Source organism: Coturnix japonica, chromosome 23 (genome assembly GCF_054131305.1).
Source record: "Coturnix japonica strain WE chromosome 23, WE-NBRP24, whole genome shotgun sequence".
Taxonomy (NCBI): Eukaryota; Metazoa; Chordata; class Aves; order Galliformes; family Phasianidae; genus Coturnix; species Coturnix japonica.
The window spans coordinates 2,449,330-2,473,374 of NC_140685.1; the positions used below are offsets into that span (position 1 = coordinate 2,449,330).

General features: G+C 52.7%; 2 protein-coding genes across 3 annotated transcripts; one reads left to right on the top strand and one right to left on the bottom strand.

Moving 5' to 3' along the window:
* The first annotated feature begins 5,930 nt into the window (after positions 1 to 5,930).
* Positions 5,931 to 9,607, top strand: CCDC42 (coiled-coil domain containing 42). The gene is made up of 7 exons (XM_015879516.3): positions 5,931 to 6,108; positions 6,426 to 6,531; positions 6,647 to 6,751; positions 7,227 to 7,424; positions 8,117 to 8,326; positions 8,703 to 8,861; positions 9,315 to 9,607. Exons 1-7 carry the CDS (start codon positions 6,020 to 6,022, stop codon positions 9,384 to 9,386), a joined length of 939 nt encoding a protein of 312 aa, XP_015735002.1. The 5' UTR covers positions 5,931 to 6,019; the 3' UTR covers positions 9,387 to 9,607.
* A 2,675-nt stretch (positions 9,608 to 12,282) lies between these two features.
* On the bottom strand, positions 12,283 to 23,517 carry LOC107322286 (bMERB domain-containing protein 1-like). Of its 2 annotated transcripts, none has more exons than XM_085523265.1 (7): positions 23,394 to 23,517; positions 18,765 to 18,885; positions 16,723 to 16,796; positions 15,035 to 15,149; positions 14,862 to 14,902; positions 14,244 to 14,391; positions 12,283 to 13,942 (listed from the first exon to the last, which is right to left on the bottom strand). In XM_085523265.1, exons 1-6 carry the CDS (start codon positions 23,467 to 23,469, stop codon positions 14,273 to 14,275), a joined length of 546 nt encoding a protein of 181 aa, XP_085379391.1. In that variant the 5' UTR covers positions 23,470 to 23,517; the 3' UTR covers positions 12,283 to 13,942; positions 14,244 to 14,272. The 2 variants fall into 2 exon arrangements, with proteins under 2 accessions (XP_085379391.1, XP_015735673.2); XM_015880187.3 differs by having other exon boundaries at positions 14,829 to 14,902.
* Positions 23,518 to 24,045: the final 528 nt, after the last annotated feature.

Sequence of the window (24,045 nt, forward strand, 5' to 3'; positions counted from 1 at the left end):
ACTCTTCTACCCTGTGCATAGTTTGCATTTCCTTGCTGTGAATCAGGATGTGCCAAACTCTGTGGGACAGCTCCTCCTTTTTGCTCCCTGAGGCTTCTCCAGGCAGCACAGAACTTCCAGTGCTGGTGCCCATAGTGCTGCTCACAGCAATGAGCTGCGAGGATGTGCCTATGGGATGTGGTGCTGGGCATGGACTGGGTACCGGAGTGCTGAGCAGGATGGGTTCTCCCAACCTTGCCCTTTCTATCAGGCTGAGGATCAGCATTCAGCACTGGCTGTGTCATCTCTTCTGGCTCCCTAGCATGGGAAACACTCTGTTTTTGGGCAGGATTTCAAGTACTAGCATCTCCCCGGCACGTCCATCCCAGCAGAGCGTGGCTGAGGAGGGCAGGAGCTGGGAGTTGTGGGGAGCCCCTGGCTGAGGGCCTGGTGTTGGCTTCCAGAGTGGCCCTTGATTTATTTGTCGAGTGCAGAGATCTGAAATGTAGAGGCAGCCGCCAGCAAGGGCTCAGCATCCTCACAGCCCTGTGAGACCCCAGCACTGAGGCTGCTGGAGCTCAGCATGGAGCACAAAGCACAGAGCCTGGGACAGCTCTGCAACATCAGCTCATACCCTGATGCAACAGATGGGACTACATGGAGCTACCCATGACTTGCACAGCTTCCCTCTCTGCCCCAGGGGCAGACACCCAGGGACCATGTGCTGCTGATGTCCCTTGGTGCCCACCTCCTTGCTGCTCCAACACTCCTGCTATTTTTCCCAGAGCCTGGGGATGGCATCACCTCCTCATTTTTCTGGCTCTGTGGTGAGCAGCTGGATGCACTCAGCTTTCCTATGTCCTCTGCACAGCACGGAGGGGGAGGCAGGATGGATGGATGGGGCTGATCTGGGCAGAAAACACAAAGGTGCCACGTTTCAGTCAGAGCTTTTCACTCATAGTTTTCAGCTTCAGGCAAAGGATGAGAAAGGAAAAGTTAAAGGGCGGGTTTCAGCTGAAATGTGAGGGCAGGAGGGCTGGATGAACCCTCAGAAGAACTACACACAAGCAAATCTGACCCTGAAGGGATGGCATGAGGGAGTGGGATGGGGGTGGAAGAGCAGAGGCTGCTGCTTGCAGAGGCTGTGCAGGCAGAAGGAAGATCACCTGCAGGGAGGAAGATGAAGAAGAGCTTCAGCTCGCTGCTCAGTGGGGAAGAGGAACTAACAGGGGAGGATGCAGGGAATACAGAAGAGTTCGGTGGTTTCCTTTTTTAGCTATAAGCTTCATAGACATCCAGACGTGACCAGATAGCTAATGAGAGGGGAGGAGAGAAGATAGACCAGAGGAGTAGAGGATGAGTGAATGAAGACATAGATGTATGGGGAGTGTCCATTTTATGAGGTCAAGGGGATGCTTCAGTGGAGATGACAAGGTGGAGAGCAGCAAACCTGGCCAGAAATAAGGAGAGGGACTATAAACCCATCATCACAGTGATGCTGGACCAAATCAAGGTGAATTATTAAATGGTTTCTACATGCTAACATGATCCATTCACACCAGATGAGCCTCATGCCCTCATGTTGCAGGGCTGGTGGCAAGGAAGAAGGGAAGCTGTGATGCTGTGCATCAGAGCACTGGGCTGCTAGATGTGTCCAAAGTGCTCAAGGGGATCCCAACATCATCCCTGCTTGGGAAGATCTCCATGCTGGAGGCATCAGCATGGCCAGTGGGACATGAGTCACCTCCTGCCCCTCTCCAAGCACTTCCCCACTGCTGGGCACAAGCTTCCACCCATGCATGTGCTAACAGCCTCCTGAGCTGCTCTGTCCTTCCTGCCACTATGTTTTCCAGGCAGATGGTTCCAGGTCAGGGCTACCCAGCACTTCTGCCAGCACGGGGGTGTGAAGGGCTGGGAATGAGCAGCTGAGGGCGAGGGGACCCGCTGCATCACAGCCGGATTATGGCAGCTTAACACATCCATCAGAACCCAGCCAGCCTGGCTGCAGGGATGGCCTGGGGAGGCTGCTGGGGATCAGCACAATTGCACAGCCCTGTGGGATGAGCACAGCCTGCTGGTGGGTATCAGACCCTCAGCATCCCCTTCCCAGAGGGGATCCCAGGCTGCACGTAGCTTCCACATCACCTCTGTATCCCCTGGCTCTGTGTCTGGCATGCTGGGATGGCATCAGACCATTGCTCTGCAACCAAGGGTGAGGCAATACAGTGGGAATGGCTTTGCTGGCTGATCGTGTTGCTTGCTTTGTCAGCACTCAGAAAAATGCTGCACACAAAAATGTGCCCTCCTCAGCAGCTGGGAGCAGCGAGGGAGCCTGGTGGCTTACTGAAATACCCTGCCCTGCACATCTGTGTTTAGCTGGTGTGATTCAGCAGCCCTACGTGTCACCCATCCCATCAACCTCATTGCTTTGAGCATCCCCAGGGGCGCTTCACACAGCTCAGCTCTGCTCCCCTGCTGCAGCTATGACCACAGTAGAGATACATGCATCCTTCCATGGTTGTCCCTGGGCTCTGTCTGCATTGGGATCCTGCTCCTCCTCCTCTGCCCTCTGAAGGGCATTCAGTGATCCCTCCACTATCCCATCTCTGTCCAGATCTCTGATGAGCTCAGTGAAGTGCCACCTGCCTGCCACCAGAAGGGATTTCAAAGCCAATGGAAAGAACTGACCCAGCATAGAGCTCTTGGGAAAGGGCTTTGGGCTTCTCTTGGTTACCAGAGAGCTGCATCCTGCCCAGGAAACCCCAGAAGCTCCAGCTTTGCACTGACCCTGCTGTGCATTGCAGCTCCTGTGGAACCGTGATCAAACCTTTGATGGGGAAGGGAAGGGAAAGGAAGGGAAGGGAAGGGAAGGGAAGGGAAGGGAAGGGAAGGGAAGGGAAGGGAAGGGAAGGGAAGGGAAGGGAAGGGAAGGGAAGGGAAGGGAAGGGAAGGGAAGGGAAGGGAAGGGAAGGGAAGGGAAGGGAAGGGAACAACCTGACATGCTGGAAACCTACTAAGTGTGGGGGAAGGACCCTTTGGGATCAGGTTAGCGTCAATGTACCTGTGCTGAACATCTCGAGGATCTGTGCTGCCGCTGCTGCAGGCATGTCCGAGCACTGAGTCACGGTTTGCTCCTTGTTCATGACGAATCATCCTTATGTTTTTGATTCATGGACCTCTCTGTGCACAAAGAGCAAGCTGTCCTTTCTGGTCTCTTTTGCCCGCTATAAAGATGTGCTCAGCAAATGAGGTCTTAAAATGGAAACCTCCCCAGACACCTGTGTTGAATTCAACTTCTGCAATAGGAAAACGCATTCCCTTTTTGCCTTCTTCATCCAAACACCAGGGCTGCTGCTCTTTAGCAGCAAATCCTCCCCATCTCCAGGCATCACTGCCGTCTGCAGACACCCTTCTGCTAAACAGCAGGATGGGAAGGAGCAGCTGGGGCAGCAGACATGGCAGGGAGGTGCAGGGCAGCCCTCTGCAACAAAGCCTACACACCCAGATGCAGTTTCATACCTGGGCAATTCTGGCAAGCCAGCTCAATGAGGATAGAGATAACATTGCAAGGGAGAAGCTGGGTGAGTCACCGGCACCTGGTATGTGCAGAAACCCATCATGGCATCTCAGTGGTGTGACATGCAGGGAAGGCAAAAGCTGAGATGGACACAAGTGGGAAAGCAGGGAGAAACAACAGATAGAAACACACAGAGAGGTAACAGGGAGAGAGGGAACCACCTCTCAGCTCTGCCCGCTCCTTGTGGCAGCCCCCAGCTACCTCCAGGTTGGGGTGCAGAGGGATTGGGACAAACCAGCACTGGGGAACCTTGGAGATTGAGAACTGCCCTGCAGAGTGGAGGAGGCACTGATGGGCACCTCCAACAGCCTCATCTCTTGGGGTTAATGCAGTGCCGGGCAATGCAGAGGAGGTGGCAGAGGAGCACAGTGTGGAGCAGCACCGGGTGGTGACTCGAGGTCCCTCACCCCTCCCATCATAGGTCAGCAGATTCCTCCCACGTCTGCTGCATGCACAGGAATGCTGCTTGGAGTTCTGCTAGGGCAGCACTGGGGCTGCACAGCGACTGCACACTTGTTTCCTAAGTGCTCCCTCTCCTGGGCTGTGGCCACACCATCCCAGGGAAAATCCATATTTTTTAGGCAACTGGGGGTACTTTGGGCTGAGCAGCCTGCAGAGCAACACTGGGACCTCCCCACAGCTCCAGGTCCACGGGGGATTGAGCAGCAGTGTTTTCTACCTGGGGATTCTGCAGACCAGAAGGGAAAGGCTGCATCAGCTTTCCATCCGCTTTCAGCTCCAGGGTCCTTGGGAGCACAGGGGATTTGAAAGGAAAAGAAGTAGTTTCCTTCAAAGAGTGGAAAGATGGGGGATGAACCTGAAGGATGAAAAGGTTTCTGTTGGGCTGCTGTGACTCAGAAATGGCATTTTCTATATTCTAATAAGAGATGTCAAATCATAGGTAATTTATTCATGGCAAGCTGATGCAGTTGCTATGGAGAGCACGATAGGAAGAAACTCTTTTTTAATGCATAGTCTATTGAGGAGGAAAGCATTTGTCAAAGATAAAACCTTGGTGAGAGGATAAAAGCAGCAAACAGTGATTAGGAACATTAAGAAAGAGAAGGAAAAAAAGCCATCTGAGGGCATTTCCACAGCAGCCGTGAAATGGATCCAGGTTTGGGGAAGACCCACCAGGACAGGGCATGGCATTGACTGTCACAGCTCTTGGACCAGCATCTTCTGAATGGGATCTGTGTGCTTCCTCTTAAACAACAGAGCGTGGTGAGCAAAAACCCAATGGGTGGGTGTTACAGCCCCCCTGAGTGATGAAACACCCTGGAGGCAAAGGCAGAGCAGCAGCCCTGATGTAGACATGAGCAGTCAAGCAGCTGATGGCGCCGCCTGCTCCCCAGAGCTGCCTGTCATTGGTAGGGCAGTGTCATGTAACGGGGAATTCTCAGTGAGGCTGGGAAACCAGCCAGTGTTTCCCCTTGGAAATGCCTGCCTCCAATTATTCATAGTGGTAATGAACTTTAACTGCCTGAGCTGCTGATCCCAGCACCCAGCAGCCACCTCAGGCTGCTCTGCTCTCCCCCCACATGATTGCACGCCCCCAGAAGCCCAGATGGAGTCTGCCTGACCCACTGGGATGGAGCAGCTCAGTGCTGTCTATAGGGAAGTCACCTGTGGCTGATTTTAACCTCCATAATAAAAGCCAAGTGCATCCCTGGCTTTGCCTTGGTCATTTGTTTCTCAATGAAGCATCTCTCACACCACTAATGGTCCCCACCTGTACTATATATCTTCCTCCTGCTTAAAACAGACAGAGCTGGCAGCCTTTCCCCAGCTTGCTGGTTCATAATGAGCACAGGGTGATGTTTGCCTGAAAGTAATTTCCCTGATACAGATTGAGGCTGTAGCCAAAATGAAGACTTCTACCTGCAGAGTCTCACCACCGAGGCAGGGGCATTTTACATGCAGTAGCCTGCAGATGGATCTTGCATGTAAGGGCTGAGGAAGGCAGAGGTTGCCCTTGGCAAACATAGAGGGTGAAATGTCTCCTAGAAGGAGCAGACCTGGAGGTCACTGCCAGCTGTGGGTGGGGGACCTTTGGGAGTAAAGGGTTCATCACAAGGCACCCCCCCAGCCCATAGGGCAGCAGAGCCCTTCTGGCAGCCCAAGACACAGCACGGGGTGCGGAGCAGGCAGGGCACACATGCACTCTGCAGTCCCTTCCATGAAGATGTGGGGTATCACACTGCTTTGGTCTCCATATAACTGCCTGAACGTCCTCCAACTGCCTTGGAACCTGTTCCATGCCAACCAACCACCAACAGTCAGCAGCAACAGGCACAGCCAGGGCACAGAATGCCCTAAGAAAGCAGAAGCAGGAGGCTCTCAGGGCTCTTATCCTTGCTGAGTGTTTCTCCTATGCACTGCTGAGCCCGTGGGCTTACAGGGCAGCTCCTGGGGTGACGGGGCGGCAGCTGCACAAGGACTTGAGCTCTCTGGGCCGTGCTGATGGCTGAAGCAATGGCCACCGTGGACAATGAGGACCTGTCAGACTATTTCAGCATGCAGTACAGGCAGAATCTGCTGCCCTTGCTCAAGTAGGGAATTCCTCCAGCCCGTCCATCCACTTCTGTTTCCCCCACCCCTGCAAGCTCACATCCCTTATCTCCCCCACTCATCTCCTTACCTCCACCACTCCAACCTCTCCTTTCGTCTCCCCTCCTCAGCCCTGCAATCCCTCCTTGCTGTCTCCATGGGATCCCCTCTGGGGAGCAATCCACCCTGGTTCTCAGAGACTCTTTGCTGTTGGACCAGCTCTGAGACAGGTCCTGGGTGGGTGATGGGACACAGCAAACCAACACCCTGCCAAGGTGCTGAGCCCAGTCGGTCACCACAATGAATGCTTCTGTGGCAGGAAACTCAAACTGACCGAGGAGGACTCTCTGTCTCCATTTATTCGCCTCCAGGAGAAGAAGAAAGAAGCCCAAGAGATGCAAAGGATTCTGGAGGAGAAGGAAGAGGTGAGAAGGGTGGAAGGGCACTGATCACTGCTGGGGTGGCTTTTTGGAGGGTGGCAATGCATTTGTGGCTGGCTGCATCACAGACAGCTGAGCTGTGTTCCCTGTGTGCTGCCAGGACTTCAGGGTGAGGATTGAGAACCTCACCTGCAGGTGGAAGGAGTTGTGGGCTAAGGAGGCCAAGCTGAAGGCTCACATGAAGAAATCTGAGAGGACCCTAAAGGTACAGCTGCCCCTCCTCCATCCATCCAGCACAACACTGAGATACAAAGCCAATTCCTCCCCTTCCCTGGGAAGAAGGACTGTGGGCACCCCTCTCTGCATGGATCCCCTTTAAGCCCTAAGGGCAGCTCGGGACTTTGTGCCAGACATGCAAAGCCCTGGCAGGGCTTGTGCAGCACGCAGCTCATCCTGCACCACTGTGACCCCTGAGGGCCGCAGGCAACCCCCAGGAGGGGCTCATACTGTCCCCACTGATTGATAGCAGTAGGTCTGAAAAGCAAAGTGCCTCCCAGGGTCTCGTCTCCAAGACCAAAGTGTTGGTGTTAATGAGATGGTCCCATTAAGCAGGGATGGAATGTGTTCCCAGGGAAAGATAACTCCTTACAGTGTTGCTGAATGACATAACTCCTTCTTCTCTCGCTTTCCTTTCCCTGTGTGCATGTTTATGTGCATGTATTTATGGGGAACACTGCTAGGACAATGATAAAATGCGAATCCAAGCTCTAAAGAAAGCTGGCAAAGAAAGGGAGTTGATGATACAGAAGGAGAATGAGCTGCTGAGTGCTAGGAAGGAACTGGAAGAGCTGAAAAATAAGCACCAGAAACTCAGTGTCGGGGTGCAGAATTACTCCATCTTTGGAACATACCTGGAGGATGTGGTGAAGATCTCACAGGTGAGTGTGGGAAGCAGTTCATGGCCACAGGGAGGGCCTTACATGGGCATTAAACATGGAAAAGAAAAGATATATTCAGGAAAATCATAGCATTTGGTCAAGCCCAGAGACCTCAGATGGGATGGGAAGAGGTTCCCTGTAAGTAGGGTGAACCAAAGGGACCAGAGTTAAAGGAAGAGAACCAGAAAAGGAGGGGAAGACTTGGGAAAACTAAAGGAAAACTATTTAAAGGGGGTAAAGGCACAGAGATGAGTGGAATGGGGAACACTTTGAGTCACTGTTTCGTGTCACATTGATGATGTGGGAGGAGTGTTGTCTAGGGATGGGAACCCAAGCTGTATCCTTTCAAGGAAGCCTGGGCATCATTCCATGCATCACTCATTCTCCTGGGATGCCAGCTGGCCCCTTCCCAGCTCCAGGTAGATCAGTGCAGGCAGTTGCATTTGTGCTTTGTTTTATTGGAGTGCTGCTCCTTTGTAGTAGAGGTGTGATGTCTCACCTTGCTTATGGCACCTCTGGGAACAGCCCAACTGGAAATTACCAGGGATGGGGCATTGCTCTCATCCCAACTTGGCTGGCAGTCCATCAACAAGGGAAGACACTCCAGCTGGGGCAGGTGCTGCACCTCATGAACAGTGCAAGACTTTCCATTATAATGGGGGGGTGGGATTACTAACCCCGCTGTGCTGCAGTTTGAGGAGATCCAGGCCATCATGTGGCGCTACAGGATGTTGGTGAGGATGCGCAAAGCCCTGCTGCAAGCAGAACGTGGGCTCAGGGAGGCAAAAGAGCAAGCTGAGGAATTCAGCCAGTGTGCTGAAGATGGGAGCCTGCAGTACAAGGACGACCTGGATCAGCTTGAACTGCGTTATCAGCAGGCTACCAAGGATATTCTCACCTGGGTGAGGAAAGATGGGACAGGCAGGGGAAGATCTCCCAGGCCTGGAATGAGTTGAGTCTCATCAGGCAGAGATGGAGGGTGGGAAGGTAGCAGTGGGATTCCCAGCTCCCAGGGAGCACAAATGGGGTGAGACCCATCAGAGCGAGGGCTGCAGGAGCCAGCAGAGAGATGGAGAATCTTCTGGGGGTAACAAACAACTATGGTGGTATCTGGATCAGCTTATATCACACCAAGCTGGACCACCTTCAGCAAGCACGTGGTCCTCACAGCAAAACAGATGACTGTAAAAATTAGTGTCTCCAGATCAGGATCTCCAGTGCTGAAGCAGCATCTTTGCTGGGTATTGTTCACATGCTGCCTGTCTCCTCTCCTCTCAGGAGACTCGCTGGGCTGACATACAGAAAACAACTGCCAAGAAAACCCAGGAGCTGGGGGCCATCAAGATGGCCATCTTCAGCCTCTTCCAGCACGTGAGCGAGCAGGTGAAAGGAAGCCTGAATGTGCCAGTGGATGACAGCTACACACAGCTGAATGTGGTAGGGGAGCCAGACCCCTTCTCCGTGCCCAGATAGAGGAGCAGTAATGACCCTCAGCTGCCCAAAGGGTGGGAAGAGCCCAGGGAAAGCAAGATGCACAGCAGATACCTATGTTATCACCTGTGCCCTCTGTTGGACAGAAGACATCAGGAAAACCTGTGTGTGGGTCCCTGCTGCAGGGTGACAAGGAGTGGGAGCCTGGCAGGGCAGGCCAGGATGTGCAGGTCAACCCATTGCCAAGGTCTGGATCCATTTACTCCTGCCCTGAACTCAGACTTGCCAGCTTAAGACCATTCTGGTGATGCAGATCCACCAAGGTTTTATCCTCCAGTTTGATCAGTGACATTTGTCTTCCTAAAGGGCCAATAAGCTCCCCCCTGCCTCATGCTCCCATCCCTACTGCAAGACACCTTATCCAGCACTGAGCTCTACCATCTCTCTTTCCTATCTTAGATTCAGCAGTTTATCCAGGACCTCATGGACATCTTAATGGAGGTGAGAAGAAAGGGCATACAGTACCGTTAGCAAGCAGCTATGCCTATGGGACTGTGAGGAAGATGCCAACTTGACCTGGTCTGCCAGCAAAGGCCCAGCAAGATGGGAAGAGTGAGAGGACAGAGACCTACAGGTGTTGTAGGCTTTACTATAGGTTACGTCAGTGAAGTTTCATACCTTTCTCACCCTTCCCTCCTGCATTGTCACTCACACCTTCTCACACTATTAAAAACAGTATGTTTTAAGATGCATCCATTTCTTGGGGTGGTTGGAACCAATGTTGACAGGTGAAGGATGAACCAAGTGAATGAACTGCAGCGAGCATTTGCTTGTTCACTGTGAGTCCTAATGTGATGGATACAGAACCAGGGGACTACTTACTTTCACATGGTGGATTTCAGGCCACACAGCAGCAGAACGTTGTCCTGTGCAGGCAAATGTGGAAGAAAACACAACAGTGAAGAACTCAGTTGCAGAGGCAAGGGCAGTAATTGCTGCTGTATGTGAAGAGAGAGCTCATTTCTTTCCAAAACCTTGACACATTAATGCTGTGTGGGCCAAGACAGGCCCTGTGTTCTTCTGAATAGATCACCAGAGCAGTGGGAGGTGAGTGGCATTCTGCATTCCGGCTGGCAAGGGAAAGTAAAAGATGTTGCAACTTTATGCAGCCACCGTGTGCCCACACTTTAATGATTTCATTATGTTCCTACTGTAAAATGGGGATTGTGACTGTCAAGGAGGAGCAAGAGTGGGCTGTGCCTCGAGGGGAGCGAGGCAGGCAGGAGGACAGCCTCACTTGTAGGTGGGTACCCCATGGTATGCCAGCAATAGCAGGAGAGGTTCGAGGCTGAGGTCTGGTGATGGCCAGGCTATCTGCAGTGATGAGGCTGGTCCAAGATCAAGGTCCAAGTCCAGCCATCAAATCAAGATGAGAATCAGTTATAAGGCCGTGTGCTGGCTTTCCTGCAAGGCAAAGACCAAAACCCACAAGCTGAGTCTCATGGGTCTCTGCTGGAAACTCCTTGGGCAGCATCTCTCCATGCCAGGGCAGGAGCCATTCCCCCAGGGCATCTTCCCATCTTGCACTGCCTTGCATCCTGTCCTCCCTTGTTCCTTGGTGAGACCAAACATTGGCAGCAAAAGGGAGAGGGAAAAACAAACAGGAGGGGGTGCATCTCAGTGAGGTCCTCAGGGGTATCAGATGTTGGTAAATGTTTTGTAGAGGCACTTGTGACGATCACAAATGCTGCTGGAAAAGTCAACTCATGACTCATCCTGGCAGAGATGAGGTGGTGTGTTTGTGTCCTTGCATCTCCTCTCTGCAGGGATATATCCAGAGTGACCAGGAGCATTTATACCCACCCTGAGAGGTGACTCAGCTGTCCTCTCTTCTCCCACCCGTGGCCATGGAGTCATTCCAAGAGCACTTTAGGCTTTGGCATGAGCAGGTGGGGGGATGGAGCTGAGCCTAATGCCAACCAAACTGTAAGGACAGGGGTTGTGACATGGGAGGTGTCCCAGGTGGGAAAGTGTGAGGGCAAGGTGTTTCCCTGAGCATCACAATGACTGCAATGCTGCCTACCGGCCCCATCTGCCTTGTTATGGTGGGTGAAGCAAAAGCAATGTGACTCACACTGCTGTGGGAAATGGAAGCAGAAACTAAGATTCCCTGATCAGGTGCCAGGGTTTAAGCTCAGTGATGTTGCATATAACCAACCGTTTGTGTGTGTGTGTGTGTGTGCTAATTGCCTGTCTTTTCCTTGCAGAATTGCAGGGTTTGGGTTTGTTTGCATTGTGTTGTTTGATTTTGAGTGTCAGGGTGTTGGTTTGTTTTTGTTTTCTTTTTTGATATTTGTTGAGATTTCTTTCTGTTGGCACAGGAATGATTTAAGCGTTGGTTAAATCCACAGACTGTTGATAGAAAATCCCCATCACATTGAAATGTTGTCACCGGTTTAATCTGGACCCTGTTCACATTTCCTCTGGAGCAGCCCATTGTTCCATCAGTGTGGGCAGGAGATGGAAATAAAGATCTCCACTGCTCAGGTCCTACCACTGATAGTGGTATTTCCATGGAAGGACTTGTGCCCCAGAGCAGCCAGGTGGTGCCTGGTGTCACTGCACACCCAAGTGATGGGACAGGCTCTAATACAGCTCTAATTAATACAGTGCCTGGTGTCACTGCACACCCAAGTGATGGGACAGGCTCTAATACAGAGGTGTGGAGGGTCACCCCATGCTGCAGTACCCTGGAGACATCACCTGGAGACATGCTTTTCTCCCTTAGGTGCTCTGCGAGGACCTAGGAGGACAACCCCATGCCAGCACTGACTGCTGTCCTCAGTAGTGACTTCAGAAAACATCGCTGGCTTGTTAACCTCATCATTAGCACTTAGCCAGGACTTGGCATGCCAAACATCACTGGATGCCAGATGGCAGACATGAGAGTCATTAGACCCAAATTAGAGCATTGTTTCTGAATATGTAGTTTCTATTCAAGAGAATAGAACTGCCTGGTTCCCCCTCAGCAGTCACTGGCATAAAAACACATCGTGTCTGTGAGTCACTGTGAGCTCCTTGGTCCCACACATCTGTACAAAGCCTGTCCTGCCTCTCTGCCCACAAGCTGCCTCTCTCCTCCTCATTATGGCCACCATGAGGTGCTTATGAACCTGAAAGGGCATCTCCTGCTTTCCCAAAGGCTTTTCAGCCTGATCCAGGAGTTTAGTGTTAGATCATCAGCCAGAAAGAGAAGGGTCAGGAGTCTCAACCCTTTTGTCTGTACTCCTGCAACACCATGGGATCCCAAAATGCAGCCTGGCTTTAGGGGACTTGGTTCATGTTCTGCTCCAGCCACCCTGCTGTGACACCACCTGACACACCTCTGTGACGATCCCAAGCAGGAAATGATGTTTACAAACCAAGCTTCCAACAGACATTTATTAGTTTGGGTTGAAATCAATGCACGTGAAGGAGTGTCGCTCCCATGTGCTGCACACCTTTGCCATCAGATCAATACAGGCCAACTGGAATCATACAGCCAGGACAGCAGCCTTTCTCCATGACAAACACAACCATAAACACATAGCAAAGTGAGTCAAGATCCTCTGCACCTCCTTCCTGGCCATCCTCCCTGCCCTACAAGCAGTGGGGCCTCACAGGGTGGAAGCAGGGATTAATTTGGGGGTCAAACTGTGAATCAAGAGCTCTTCCTTTCCTTTGCCTCCCTGTCAGCCCAAGCAATTTGGCTCTCCTATTTCCCCTTCCAAAGAAGGCCTGGGGAAGGCCAGCACAGGGAGGGGGTTTCTAGGTCTTAAGGGGCTGGTCTGTTGTCCACAGCCAATGCCCACTTTGCACCACATGTATGGCTGCAGAGTGATGAAGCCAAGCAGCCACAGGGCAGGGAATGGAAGAGCAGGGAGTAAGAGAGGCCCCATCTGCCCCGCCAGCTCCAGGCTGGATGCTATTGATGATGGTCCGTCTGCTTGAGCAACAGGCACAGCACCTTATTGCAGTGTGGAGGCACCTCGTGCTGCTCCACAGGGCTGGCGGAGCAGAGGGAAGCACTCTGAGACCTACAGTGCTTCCTCCAGGGTTCCATGTCCCCAAAGCAAAGGGAAATGGGGACCAGCAGGCAGGTACTGTGCGATGCAGGAGGTCACCAACAACAGCACAACGTGTAAGGAGGCTTCACACTGAGACCTCAAGAGGATACCAAAAGCGGGGTCCCACCTTTGTTGTGTTCTATCAGGATGAATGTGCTGTCAGGTGCAAGGAAAAGAGACAGATGGTGGTGATCTCACTGACCTGGGCATGCAGGACCCAGGTAGGAACACCATCTCAGGACTGCAGCAAGCTGCAGCATCGCTGAGCTGAAGGCCTCAGCAGCTTGGCTACAGGGCAACAAAGCTCTTGGGAAGCCACCAAATGTCCCCCGCCCTCATCCCATACCACCCAGCAGAGCCATCCCATCCTACAGGGCAGGCAGGGCTGGATATGTGAAAGCTCTTCACATCTTATGAACAAAACCCCTTGTGCTGTCATGACAGGCATTAGCAGCTCCAGTTGTGCCATCTTGAATTGCTCAGAGATCAGCCCTTCATTTGGTTGCCTCCCTTCCCTTCCCACAGCCCCACCAGAGCCATAAAACTAATGCAAACACAACAAAACCTGGACCAGAGACACCCCCACAAAGAGTCTTTTGGAATCAGCCCACAGAGACTCACAAAGTGGTACGAGGCCAAGGATGAGATCTGTGGCAACGACGTGTCCAGCAACACTGGATGGCGGATGCTCCCCAAATTTTAGCTCCAGTGCTTCTTTAGTTACCCTGTCCAGGTGAAGAATATCTCTGCCATGGACTTGCTTGCTGCACACGTTTATTCCAAGCTGAGCTAAGGTAGTTGCTTGTTGATGTCATGGAGGTTTGGCCATTGATGTGGCACCAAGGAAACATGCCATCATTCAAGCTTGCACCAGCCTGCATGGAAAGCCTCGTCAGTAGTGGTGCTGCAGTGGGAAGCGTGAATAATGACGGGAGATTGGAACTCTCAGAAGAGAGCAGGTTGTGGACTCTGGCTGGAGACCTGGGCAGGAAAAGAAATAGGAGACCATGGGTTGCAACCATGTGATTCCCTTAGTGCTTCCTTCCATATCCTCATCCCAGCAGTGACCACTGCTTCCCTTCCATACCCTCTCTCAGGACTCAGTGGGGCTCTGACACTTTTCCTCAGCCACCATCCCATAGAGTAGGGCTGGTGGTCCCTTACACCCTGCTTTAACTGTGCCAGGATTCTGTGTCCCACATATCAGCACCAACCAACCCACCCCACACTTGGCAGCTTCAGTACTCCCAAGAAGTCCTTGTCACAAAGCCCAGCACATTACCATGGTCACATCCCATGCAGGGGAGCTGGCTACATGATGGAGCAGGTGAAGCCACAGCACTCCTTGAGCAGGGTGAGGCCTGTTTTGGTCATGTATGGTGCAGAGGTTTGCTGCCCCCTTGAAGTCATTTTCTTCTCTCTGACAGGAGCTATAGAAAGAGGCACTGTAAGATTCTGGTGTCTTTTTGGAGACAAGGACAGAAAGCTCATCACTTCTGATGTGTCAGGGCAGCATTGCAGTTCCCAGAGGAAGGCTGGGTGGATGGCATGACTTGTCACTTTAGTCAGTGCATGATTAAATGGAAGGAGCTGGTTAGAAAGGTTTGACCTCTCCATCTCCCACAGGAAGAGTCCAATGAAGTACATGAACCACAAAATGACACCTGCTCATCCCAGGTGTCCTGGGACATGCTGGCTGAGAAATGTATGGGAGCACTCCATCTCTACCGACTCTCCAGCACCAGCACCTCCCCACACTGAGTTAGTTCTACACAGAGCAATGCAATCTTGGGACCAGACTGCTTAGTGAAGGGAAGAAACTACCAGGGAGGTTCAGTGTAAGGTATATAACTCATTGACCACCTACTTGCTTTCTGGAGGTAGCTTTTGGAGAGCTTACTTTGCAGGAATTCTGCCATTTCCTTGTCTTCTTCTCTCTCCCTGCAATAAAGAGATTGTTTAGCACATGGGAAGGGAGCAACGAGGAATCCAGAAGTGTCTGTCAAAGCATAATACAGATCTGAGGAAAGACTGCAGTGTCTTCACTGCAAAGAATAAATCGTTCCCAGCTACCTGAGCCTCTCAAACTCCACATCGTCCACCAGGAAATCCCGTGTTTCCACCAGCTTGTGAATCTGCTGCACCAGTTCCTCTTCCTTCTGCTTCTCCTCATTGGACTTCTCGGTCTCTGCAGCACAGGAAGTGTATTTAGCTCCTCTGCATCCCTCCCATGCCAAGTTGAGCCAAGCCAAGCTTGCTCTGCTTCTATTCCACCTGGGAATGGCTATGAGAGCAGGGGTAAAAGCCAACCCAAAGCAGGCACCTGGATCCAGATACAGGCTGCTAAATAAGCAACAAATCTCATCTCAACCCACCCAGTGTCATCAAAGTCAGATTTTTAAGTTCTACCCCAGAAATTTCCGCAGGGATGAGCACAGTGAGACGTAACTGTGAGCTTCACTAGGCAGCGGGGTCCCTAAGCAAGGTGCGGTCCCACCACTGCGGCTACCTTGCTTAGAGACCCCTCCTCTGCTTCCCTGGGGGTCTCCACCCTGCACTGCTGACCCCCAGGTGCTCAGAAATGTCAGATTCAGGTGTCATCCTCCTGCTGAGATATGCTGAACCCATGTTTCCTATACCAGCACACCAAGCCACAGTGCCAGCATGGTGCTGAGCCACAGAGGGCTCCAGGGACCCCACCTGGCTGCTTCTGAGCACCATGCGACCCAATTGTGTCACATATAATCACAGAATCATTTGAGCCGATGGTACCTTCAAAGCCCATCTGGTCCTACTCCCCTGCTCTGAACAGGGACACCCACAGTTCCATCAGTGCTCAGAGCCTCATCCCCTGACCTTGGGTGTCTGCATGGATGGGGCACCGCCACCTCCTTGTGCAGAGAATTAGTGAAGCCCTGAGAAACACATCACTGCTAACTCATATTCTATACAAATTAGTATAGAGTAGCAAAGAGAATACATAAAAATCCTTGGGCACTCAACTAGAGGATCTTCACAGGTTCTCTCTAGCTCAAAGCACTCTGTGATTCTATAAGATGATAGAGCTAGCGCTAGGGAGTGTTAAATATGGACAGCTAGCTTGGGCGGAAATGGTAATTGCCTGCGTAGCAGCTATTTAATGCCATTTCTGAATTCAGCAGCCAACTCCAAAATCAATCCAGCTCAGGATGGATCAATCTCCTGCCTTCCTTCAGCTATATAAAAAAGCAGTAGAATTCACAGCATGGAGCCAGCCTGCAGGCAGGGTCTCAGCAACTCCCTAAGCTGTGTATTGATCTGAGGCTTCAAGTCTGCTTTGTATTGATGGGAGGTGTTGATGCAGGGGTCTGGGTAGGAGGAACTTCTCACAACAGTTGTGTTGTTGGAAAGATCCCCATCAAATAATACACTGTGATATTTGGGTGGGAATAGGGCACACAGATGCCACCAGAAACATCAGGTTGGGCACAAACCAGCTACATGGAGTTAGTTAATGATATGCACTCTTGGGTTACAGCACATCGGAGTTCACATACCCTCCATAAAAAACACTGCTTTTTTCCATATTGCTGGTGTCACAGTCCCATCAGCACCACCCCTCTGAACTACTAAAGGCACTTTAAGCTCAAGCTTCTCATTGCTGCCTTCAGCAGCAGCATCTCCGGGAGCATCCCAATGTGGGAGCTGGCCAAGAGCTTCCTGGGCTTCATGGAGATCTTTCTGCTGAGCACATGGCAGGGTGCAGCTCTACAGAACCTTACCAGGAAGGGCAAGGAGCTTTTGAAGCTCCTTTTTCAGCCGGCTGATCTCTTTGCAGAGCTGAATGTCATCCATCCTGCAGAGACACAAATGAGATCACAGCTGTTAGTGAAGCAGAAGTCTCATCACCCCAATGACAACACCTTAGTAAAACCTGGCACGTGCACCAGGCGATAGGATGGATAGCATGGAAATGGGGTACAGGCTGTTGGTTCATTGAAATCAAGGAACTGTGACCTGATCTTCAACTTGACAGACTCCATTGGTCGTCCCAAGCCCTACCAAGTACCCAACATGAAGCACGACCTTCTCAAGCCTCCAGTGCAGCAGTGCACTGTGGCAGAGCATCCAACCTGGCATCATGCAGCTCAGATTTCTCACGAGCTCCACGTCTTTGAGCAGTGCAAAAGCCCTTATTCATGCTCCCTGTCTGCAGGTAACACACAATTGGACCCACGAGCTGCTGCCACAGATGTGCCCCTGGTTCCCGGTGAGGTGTGCATTGTTAAGAGCCCTGTCTGCTTCTCCTGTAATCCCGCAGCCCTTCGCTGAGTCACCCCATTGAGATGAGTCACACTGGAGCTGGGGCACCAGAAATATTAATTAGAGAGAGGGAAACCAACAGAGCGACAGAGAGGAACCCTGTGTGATACCACTGTAGGAGGTGAACATCCCAGACGGAGGAAGCCTTCCCTCTTGGCAGAGGTAATGAATTGGCAATAATAAAAGTTGTCATTTTAATACAATATGAGAGATAGCAAAGACAAGCTGCCGGGTGGTTGCTGCTGGAGCTGGGGTTATCTCTGCCACCTGAGACATCTCATTGCAGCAGGTTTCATTATCTTCCAAGCACGGACATCTCAACAACGTAGGAATGCGTTGGTTTGACATTTTCAACAAGAAGAAAACACTGATTGCTACTGACTGACCAGGTGACTCACATCACTATATGGTGGCACTTCAATGGAGGTGTTCATCTCCCTGAGCCCCCACCTGACCCTAAATATGACTTTTATATCCCTCACTGTATTAAAAGCCCCACTCCAACCCCCAGCCCCTATCTCATATAGCCTTGGTGTGCAGAAGGTTCCTGTGTCCCCAGCTCTCAGGGCAGCCCCAGCTCCTCCTGCCCACCAAAGCTGATGGCTTCACTTCACAGGTCTGCTGCTCAAGCTCTGACGTGCTGTCCTGCTGTTCCCCAGAACACTCAAGCAACGAATGCTGCAGCTGTACCCACCCCAGCATGTGTTTTCTGTAGGTGATTCCCAAGTGCAAGCCAAGAAAGAAAACAAACAACGAGGTAAGAAACACGAGCTGTGAGTTTTGACAGCACCTGTGAGATTTAGGTGCCAGTTGCCATGGAAAACATTCAAACACTTACTTCACTCTTTGTGACTCCCAGAAATCCTCTGCAATCTCCAACATCAACACCTCAGCTCCATGTGTGTGGTGTGCTCCCTCTGTGCCCACCCCAGCACTTCTGGAGTCAGACCAGGGCAGTGCTGGCAGCCACGTCTCCATGGCTCCGGCTCAGGACCTGATGCTGAGAGCACTGTTTATCCCATGCTGCAAATGAGCCTTGCAGCCCCTTTGGCCTTTGCTTTTTCTCAGCTCCCTCCCTGCGTGTTAGGCCAGTGATAGGATTGCATGCACCAATGGCTCCAAAGGGGCTGTGCAGCTTTATCACATGGACTTTTCTCTTGTCACCATCCCTCTGCATTACAGTGGCTTCATTTCTGTCTCTTAGGCAGGGCTACATTGATTCTGGCACTCTGTGGGCACAAATCCTCTATGCTGAAGCTCCAAAAGGGCAGGTAGGGCTGGGAGGCCATAAGGTCTCCTCCAACCCAACCATGATGTGCTATGATTCAATGATAAATTCAGGTCCTGTGGCTGCCCATGTCAGGGAGCAGCAATGAACCCCCAAACCTTGGGTCCCTTCCCAAGCCCAACCCAAGAGTATCAACCTGCAGAGCAGATGCGGTGCTCGGAGAGCTCCATGGGCATGTTTTAGCTCAGTCATAGGTTGGCTCCCAGCACTCACATGTAACGCAGCTCTGACTCCCTCCTCACCAGGATCTCCCTGATTCTCTCGATTTTGAAGAGTTCCCCTTCGATGTCATCGATGGTGGTGGTGGAGTCAGCCATGGAAATGATCTCATCCTCTGCAAAGGAAGCAGGAGACACATTAGCCAGCAGCAGACATTAACTTGGTGCTGAGGACAACACCAAGCAGCATCACCAGGCTACACATACAGCTTGAACCTCTTTTCCAGGCTACCCGCTGGGTGCTGCAACAGGAGACAGCCTGACATGGGAAATCACCACCAGACATAAGGGCACTGAGCTACTGGCAGATGTGTTTAGCCTTTATTTGTGCTCCACACAAGACTGAGCACCACGCAGCAGCATCAGACCCCCCAGCTGAGCACCCCCAGAGACACAAGCCTGTATCTGCATCCTCCTGCAGGACATGCCAGGGCCAAACCCGGGCCCATATAACACAGAACCCTCAAGGAGTCACGGAGGTGAAGGTCCCACTGCAGCTCCCTTTCCATTGCAGGGTGAGTGAATCCTCCCATGGTACCCAGCAGGGCAGTTCGGTTTCCTTATCCCCTGGAGTTCTGCAACCCATCGGGGGAAATTGAGTCAGGAAAAAGGGATGCCACTTGCTCCAGATCAGAAGCAAAACATGGGAAAAAGAGGCTGTTGTATTTTGGTGGCAAGTTTGGGGGCAGGCAGGATGAGAGCCCAGAAGCAGAGCCCTGCATTCCCCACCAGCTCTGTCAGCCAAAGTCACACTGAGGTCCCGCAGCTCCCAGCCTGCTCTATGGGATGACAGCTGAGGTTCTGCTCCCAGGCCAGCTGCCACCTCCCTGCCAGCCCAGCTCCCAGCATCACATCACCCAGCTCGTTATCACTGACGCACAGCAGTGTGCTCATCACACAGTGGCTAATGCAGCTCTCCTGTGATGTACAGGCAGCACAGGCTGGGGGGTGGAGAGCTCAGCAGCTACACCAAAGCCAGGCTATGAGAAACACTAACAGTCACATACAACAGGGGAAAACTGAGCTTCCTTTGCATCCCCACAAGGCACAACTCTGCTGGGAGAGTTTCTGCAGCCCTGGGATTGGCCCAGTAGGGCAGGGAGGGATCGCTGTGCAGGCACAAGGCAGAACACCCCACACAGTTGTTCTCTACCCATCACATAGAACTGCTGGAGAAACTGTCTCCGGTGAGGCACGTTTCTGAGGCTGCTGGAGGAGAAGGCTGAATAGCAGAAATGCACGTAGTTCAGGTTGGTGTGACTGGTTTGGGGAATAGTTTTCCACCCTTTCTCACTTAGAAACTCATGAGGATTAATTGTAGCGCATCTCCCTCTCCTCCAGCCACACAGGCACTTTCTCCCAACACCTTCACATGGAATCCTTAACCATTCCCACCCCCAAGCTGCTGGGATGCTCTCAGGAGCCCCTCCCTGATGGACCACTGGATATGTGAGCTGAGCAGAAAATGAGGTGGGATGTGCTGCCCTCCAGCAGTTCTTGTCCCTGCTGCAAACCAGTGCTGGAAACCCTCCCTTAGCCTGCTTTCTACTGGCCTGAATGGGGCTGCTAGGAGACTGGACTGTGGTTGCTATGGGACCAAGGATGTGGTTTCTGCAGGACCGGACTGCTGTTGCTAAGGGACCTGGTCACATCTCCCTGCAGCTGACAGGGACAAGCAGGTAACAACACACATGAGGTTGCAGATAGAACAGCCGCCGTGTGCTTGTAGGCTCCCTGGGGCTCGGCTGTAGTTCAGTCTGGCTCTATATCTGTCAGAAAAAGCTGCATTGCTCAGCGTCACTTCTGCGACCAAACTGAAATGACAAGGCTGATTATTTTATAGGTTCTCCAGTAAACAAAGAAACGAGCTCGCTGCAGCTCTCATTAGTCAGGAACAAATCTTGGAGCACAGAGGTGGGTCTGGGGGAGGGAGGCTGTCACTGCTGGTCTGGGTGGGTGAGGGAATAGCCCAGAAAGTCTTTGATCATCGGTGGCAGAAGTACTTGGCTCAGGTCATCAGCCAGCTGCTTCCCAGTGGGCGAGCACAATGGCTTGGAACAGGTGTCAGCATCACTCCTTCTCCCTTCTCATCCCAGAGCCTCATTAGCAGCAGTCTGCCCATCTGGGAGAGGTAAATCCTCACCTGTGTACCAAAGGGAGGAGGAGGCAGTGCTGGGTGAATTCTGCCCACGGTCACTTCCAGCAGCAGAGGAGTGTACTGTGAACCAGAGCCAGGTGGGTATCTCACAGAAGAGGTATAGCTACAGGACCTGAGCTGGAGGCTCCCACTGGTGATGGGGTGGCAGTCTGTGTCCCTAAGGTGAGATGTGCCCTTGGGTACAACAGGGAAGATGCTGACAGAGCTCTAATCAAGGAGAAGGAGCAGCCCCAGGTGAGAGCTCCTGCAAAATGAAGCCCATGGACCCCTGGGGGAGTGCACTTGTCCCTCTGCTTCCTTAAAATCTGCCCTGGGCACCTTCTCTTCACACCTTCTAAATTCAATGAGGAATAGAAAAAGTCCTCGGGATCATAAATGCCAAGTTGCTGCTGCTGTGCTTTTAGGTAAGGCCAATATCAGCCAATCCTTCATGCTGTATTTGGCACCAAGATTTGCCAAGGGCTCTGGAAATGGGGCCAAAGACACCACAGGGTATGTGAACACCTGGGGAAGGGGACACGCTGCCACACTTCTGCATGAAACCCATCTAGCAAACCTTGTGAGAAACCAGAGAGTCTGTGCAAGTGACCAAAAGGCAGAAACCATTCAGGAAACCAGAACTGGGACCAGAGAAGTTGAGAAGTCTTCATCATTGGTCCAAGACACCTCCTGGACAAGGCTGTGAACAACACCACCTAACTACTGAGCCTGCTTTTCACTCGAGATCTCCAGAGCTCCCTCCTGATCCAAGTTACTTCATCAAGACCAGCTGGGCTTTGCATGGATCTTCCCTACTAGTCCAGGAGAGGCCTCCTCCAGACAGATGTGGGGTGATACCAAGTTCCTGAAGCCCCACATACAAGCATGGGCCAGAGCATTGCTTCCCTGTGCAGCCTGGGGTAGCCAGGGCTCCATGCATCCCCTGCAGGTGGCAAGTGGGAACACTCAGAACTCAGGAGGGACTAAACCTGGGCACACTGCACAGCAGGCAGCTCGGCAAAGACCTCCCTGGAGATGGTTTTACCAAAACTGAATGGGTCTATAACACCCAATTCTAAGTGCCCCCTTACATCTGGGCCTGTGGTTGTGGTGCTGGATGTCTGTTAAGGGATGCAGGATGACCCACATATGTGCAGCTCCCATAGACGCATGTGCCAATGGAACCAGGCACAGGAATCAGCCCCACACTGCCCACAGAGCTCTCCAACAGCTTCAACCTGGCAAACTGAAGAACAGGAGAAGGCTTTGATTTCAACTTGGGACCGCTCTGATCGTCACACACAGCCCAGGGGAAAAGAGTATCGTTAATGAGGAGTATAATAGCTGGAGACTTTCACTCCATACGGCTTTGGTGCAAACATTTAGACAGCCAGCAGCAAGCCCAGGATGAGTCACAGCAGCAGTCAGTGCAGGGTTGAGTTGCAAGTGATTTCTTTCATGATTAAAGTTGGGCAATAGATTGCCAGTGCCCTGGGGAGGGAGGGCAGAGATCTTTGCCTGGGCTCCATCCCAAGGGGCTTTTAACTCAGCTGTGAGTTCTATTCTACCAAGGAAAGCAGTGTGGGCAGGGGGCATCCAGCTCATCAAAACCAGCCCTTGTTGATACAGTGCATGTTTGATAATGAGAGCAATTGCTGCCCAGCTCTGGGCAGTGTTTGCAGAGGTGATGTGGTGCTCACACCCCTGGTGCCTCCAGCACTCTCAGCACACAGCCAGGCACTTCAGACCTGGAGGACAAGGTCAGATCACTGCAGGTCCCCACCCAGACACTTGCCATGCAGGAGGGGCTGGGGGGGATAAGTGCTGCTATGCCAGAAAGCACAAAGGAGGATAAAAACTTCAGGATGCTCCCCACGGAGTTGAGCAGCACCCACACACTCGCATCAAGTGGGATGCTGAAGTTTGCTCTCTGCCTCCCATTTTTGCCTTTCTGGCTGCTCACTGTTGTCCTGCTGCATGCAGAGGTCTGGTGGAGACCAGAAAGAGATGGGAAAAGAAGGGGATGGGGGAGATGTTGGAGGGATGTCCTGGCAGGAGGGATGTGATGCTGTCTCCCACCCCAGGGGCTTGGCTTGGTGACCCCACGGTCAGACCCCCCCCCCTGCCTACCCGCTTCCTACAGGAGGAATCTCTCGGAGTGGGGAAAAGAAACAAAGGGCCACACGGGCACCCCACAGTGCCCATCACAGCCATGCCTACAGCAGCACGCTGCCTCCACACCTCCCCGGGATGCATCAGCCGGGTGGAGGGTTCCGTCCCCCCTCCATCACTTCGTTTCCCCCAGCCACCCTCCTCCCCTCCAGCCGCTTCTCTCCGTCTTTCCCCCCACCTTGCGGGGGGCTCCGGGTCTCCCCCAGCCGCTCTCCCCGCTCCGGGACGTACCGCGATGCTCCGCAACCCGACGTAGGGTTGGGGGGAGGTGGAAGGGGGCAACACCGGAGGGGGGTGGGAAAGTTTGGAGCTCACCTGGCGCTGTGCTGGCGGGCGGCCACCGGGTGGATTCCAGCGAGCCGTACCGGGGAGGGGTCCGGTTCCCCTCCATGCTGCAGAGCGGTGCGGCCGCTTCTTCCCCGTCCGCACCGCTCGGAGTGGAGCGGGTTGGGGCTCCCGAGGCTCCCGCCCCTCCGCCCGGCTCCCCCCGCTCCTCACCCACCGCGCCCTCTGCCGTTCTCCGCCGCCCCGCAGCCCGATGCCGCTCCCCGCCCTCCGCCCGCACCGCGGCCGCTTCTCTCTCGGGGCGGTTCGGGGCTCTGCTGGGTGTCCTGTGCTACGGGGCACACCCAGCACTGCTACAGCTCCGGATTCTCCAGTACCGTGCCACAGACTTCAGCAGCTTCAGCATGAACACACGGTCCCATTCAGCCCAATTCATCCTTTGTGTGCTCTCAGCAGGGCACGGCTTGCTGCAGATAAATAAACCGTGCAACAAAAGCGTGGCAAAGAAATGATGTTCCCCAGTGGGAGCCAGCTGTTGGTGTGGGTCAGAGGTTTGCTGGAAGCACCTTGGGAGCACAGGGGCTGGGCATGGGTCTGAAATATTGCAGGGCTGCAGAATCACAGCATCATCTCAGTTGGAAGAGACCTTGAAGATCACAAAGTCCAACCACCAACCCGACCT

Bases quoted from the DNA above. Each gene is read 5' to 3' on its own strand.
- CCDC42 (XM_015879516.3), top strand. From the start codon at position 6,020: ATGGCTGAAGCAATGGCCACCGTGGACAATGAGGACCTGTCAGACTAT. The intron at 6,752-7,226 runs GTACAGCTGCCC...GAACACTGCTAG, and splicing joins AATCTGAGAGGACCCTAAAG to GACAATGATAAAATGCGAAT. The intron at 8,862-9,314 runs GTAGGGGAGCCA...TTCCTATCTTAG, and splicing joins GCTACACACAGCTGAATGTG to ATTCAGCAGTTTATCCAGGA.
- LOC107322286 (XM_015880187.3), bottom strand. From the start codon at position 23,469: ATGGAGGGGAACCGGACCCCTCCCCGGTACGGCTCGCTGGAATCCACC. The intron at 15,150-16,722 runs GTAAGGTTCTGT...CCTGTGCTGCAG, and splicing joins AAAGCTCCTTGCCCTTCCTG to AGACCGAGAAGTCCAATGAG. The intron at 14,903-15,034 runs GTAGCTGGGAAC...TCTTTATTGCAG, and splicing joins GTGGAGTTTGAGAGGCTCAG to GGAGAGAGAAGAAGACAAGG.